Raw genomic sequence first — 3,054 nt, 5'->3', positions numbered from 1 at the left:
GTGCTTTACACTCTTTCCTTACAATCATACACGGCATCACCCTTCGTGATTTATACTCTTTCCTCACAAAACAATACACGGAATCACCCTTCGTGCTTTAACACTCTTCCTCACCCAAACAACAATCACAAATAATAGGGCAAGGGAATAAATGATATTATAACAAGAATTCCGGCAATGGAACAACAATTCAACAATTTAGTCCCGGCAAGGGAACAACATCAATAATCCTCAACATCCCGGCAAAGGAGATAACTAATAAATCAACAATAGCCGGGCAAGGGTGACAACATAATAACCTCTTCCCTTTCTCACTTTTACTTCACAATTCACTTCATAACTCGAGCCAATGCTCTAGAGATTCAACTATCACTTACACTTTCAATATTCGTTACACAACTTGAGCCAACACTCCTCAATATTCATAGGTCACAATTCCTTCCACAAACTTTACACAACATATAGAAACCATCACTAAGGCATGAAAGATACAATGAAGTCATGATAATCATAATATAACGCCCACGGGCATGCTATACACCAACGTATAGATACTCGTCACCATGCTTATACGTCGTACTCAACAATTACCACATAGCAAATAGGACTCAACTCCTAATCCTCAAGCTAAGGTTAGACCAAACACTTACCTCGATGCCACGAACACAATTCACGTCTCAATTATCGCTTTACCCCTCGATTCCACCTTCAATTCGCTCGTATCTAGTGATATGTTACTTAATTACATCAATAAACGCTAAATGAATCAATTCGAATGCATGAAAATAAATTTTCCAAAGTTTTACCCAAAAAGTCAAAAATCGCCCCTGGGCCCACATGGTCAAAAGCCGAGGTTCGAACCAAAACCCGATCACCCATTCCCCCACGAACCAAAATATATAATTTGTTTTCAAATCGGACCTCAAATCGAGGTCCAAATCTCCAATTTTTGAAAAACCTAGGTTCTACCCAAAACACCCAATTTTCCCCCATCAAAATTATTGATTTGAAGTTGAAATCATGTTAAAAGATGTTAATGATTGAAGGAAATGAGTTAAAATTAACTTACAAATGAGTTTGTGTTTTGAAAAGATGTGAAAATAGGTTGAAATTCGTCTAATTATAAAAGTTGCAGGTCTGAGATATGGGAATTGCAAACTGGGGTTCGCAATTGCGAACCCTGACCTCTGCTATTATGGGAATTGCGAAGACAGGGTCACATTTGCGACCCCAGGCGTCAAATGAGAACATTTGCGAAGCAGGCGTCGCATTTGCGACTGACCTTCCGCATTTGCGAGCCAAGTGGTCGCATTTGCGACCAGGCTGGCCTAGGTCCTATTTTTCCATTTGCGATGGAGGTCTCGCATTTGCGAGCCAGGCTTCGCATTTGCGAAGCCTGCAGACCTGTGCACATTTGCTGAAAACCTGCAATTTACCAAGTCCAAAATACACTCCGTGGCCTATCCAAAACTCACCCGAGCCCTCGGGGCTCCAAACCAAATATACACACAACCTCAAAAATATCCTACAGACTTATTCGTGCAATCAAATCACCAAAATAACATCATGAACATCGAATTAAACCTCAAGATCAATGAAATTTCTCAAAACTTCTTAAACATCAAATTTTGCATTTAAGGTCCGAATCACGTCAAATGGATTCCGTTTCTTACCAAACTTTACCGACAACACATATAAATCATATTGAACCTGTACCGGGCTACGAAACCAGAATACGGGCCCGATACCTCAGGTTTCACATAACATTTCACTTTCAAAAACCTTTATATTTTTCAGAAAACAATTTCTTTCAAAAATTTATTTCTCAGGCTTGGGACCTCGGAATTCGATTTCAGGCATACGCCCAAGTCCCATGTTTTCCTACGGACCCTCCGGGACCGTCAAGTTACGGGTTCGGATCCGTTTAACCAAAACGTTGACCGAAGTAAAATTAATTCATTTTATAGTCAAAATTTATAATTTTTCACAGATTTTCACATATAGGCTTTCCGGCTACGCGCCCGGACTGCACACGCAAATCGAGGTGATGCTAAAAGAGGTATCTAAGGCCACGAAATGCAGAATTCATTTTAAAAACAAGTGATGACCTTTTGAGTCATCACATGCTATCAGTTTTGGCACTATCTTTACATATTAATATTATTTGTACTAATAAAAAAATTTAGAAGAAGTTTATGAATTATACAGATGGATCAAATAACACAGGATTACATGCTGCGTCAAAATAATTCTCATTATATGCTTTAATGAGATCAACAACAAAACTACATTTACAAATTTTTATGCCAAAATAGAAAAGCCAACTACCATATGCTCAGTGTCCTACCTTCTTCTACATGAAAGAGAAATTACACTGTTGCATATTAGCTCCCTACATAATGGATTTGAGATTATTCCAACTTCAAGCTGGTCTTCTTCTAACACAGAGGACGAGAGTAATTAGGAGCTTCTGAAATTCGACATTGTGCATTCTCTGCTCGAAAAATAGCATACCTTGATCTCAAGTTATCACTTGAAGGCAAATGAAAGCACGTTGAAAACAAATGCCGCTTAGAAACCCAGCTTTCGCAATGGCTAAAAGGGTTAATGATAACTTTATTACTGATCAGCTCATGATCTTCTGGATGATATTTACCGGACATAGCATTCTTAATGAATGGATGATTAAGCAGCATATCTGCAGTCCATCTCCAATTATGATCTTTTTCAAAACACTTGACCAGGAAGTCCTTGCATATATTAGAAACGTTACTCGGAATCACAGGTTCTTCATGTGTAATCTTGAAGTCCAAATCGTCACTATTTTTATGGCACAACCATAACCGTCTCCCTGTGATCATCTCTACAACAATGCAACCAAGTGCCCAAATATCAACGGCTTTACCATGAATCCCATGAGCTACAGATTCTGGGGAAGCATAAAGCAGAGTCCCTCTATGATGACATACTTCTTGGAGCCTCTATCCCGAGTAGGTATGTGTTTTCGTTTTCTACCGTTCTCAAAGACACCAAATCAGCCAACTTCAGCGCACA

The 3,054-nt window shown here is 39.1% G+C and overlaps 1 protein-coding gene across 1 annotated transcript; it reads right to left on the bottom strand.

Annotated features, from left to right (window-relative positions):
* Window positions 1-2,438: 2,438 nt before the first annotated feature.
* On the bottom strand, window positions 2,439-2,929 carry LOC109222081 (cytokinesis protein sepH-like; the record flags this gene model as incomplete). Its single annotated transcript, XM_019386485.1, has 1 exon — window positions 2,439-2,929. A coding segment is annotated over one exon (491 nt), but the record flags the coding sequence as incomplete, so codon positions are not given.
* Window positions 2,930-3,054: the final 125 nt, after the last annotated feature.

This window comes from Nicotiana attenuata, unplaced genomic scaffold (genome assembly GCF_001879085.1).
Source record: "Nicotiana attenuata strain UT unplaced genomic scaffold, NIATTr2, whole genome shotgun sequence".
Taxonomy (NCBI): domain Eukaryota; kingdom Viridiplantae; phylum Streptophyta; class Magnoliopsida; order Solanales; family Solanaceae; genus Nicotiana; species Nicotiana attenuata.
This window is presented reverse-complemented; position numbering and strand designations above follow the sequence as displayed.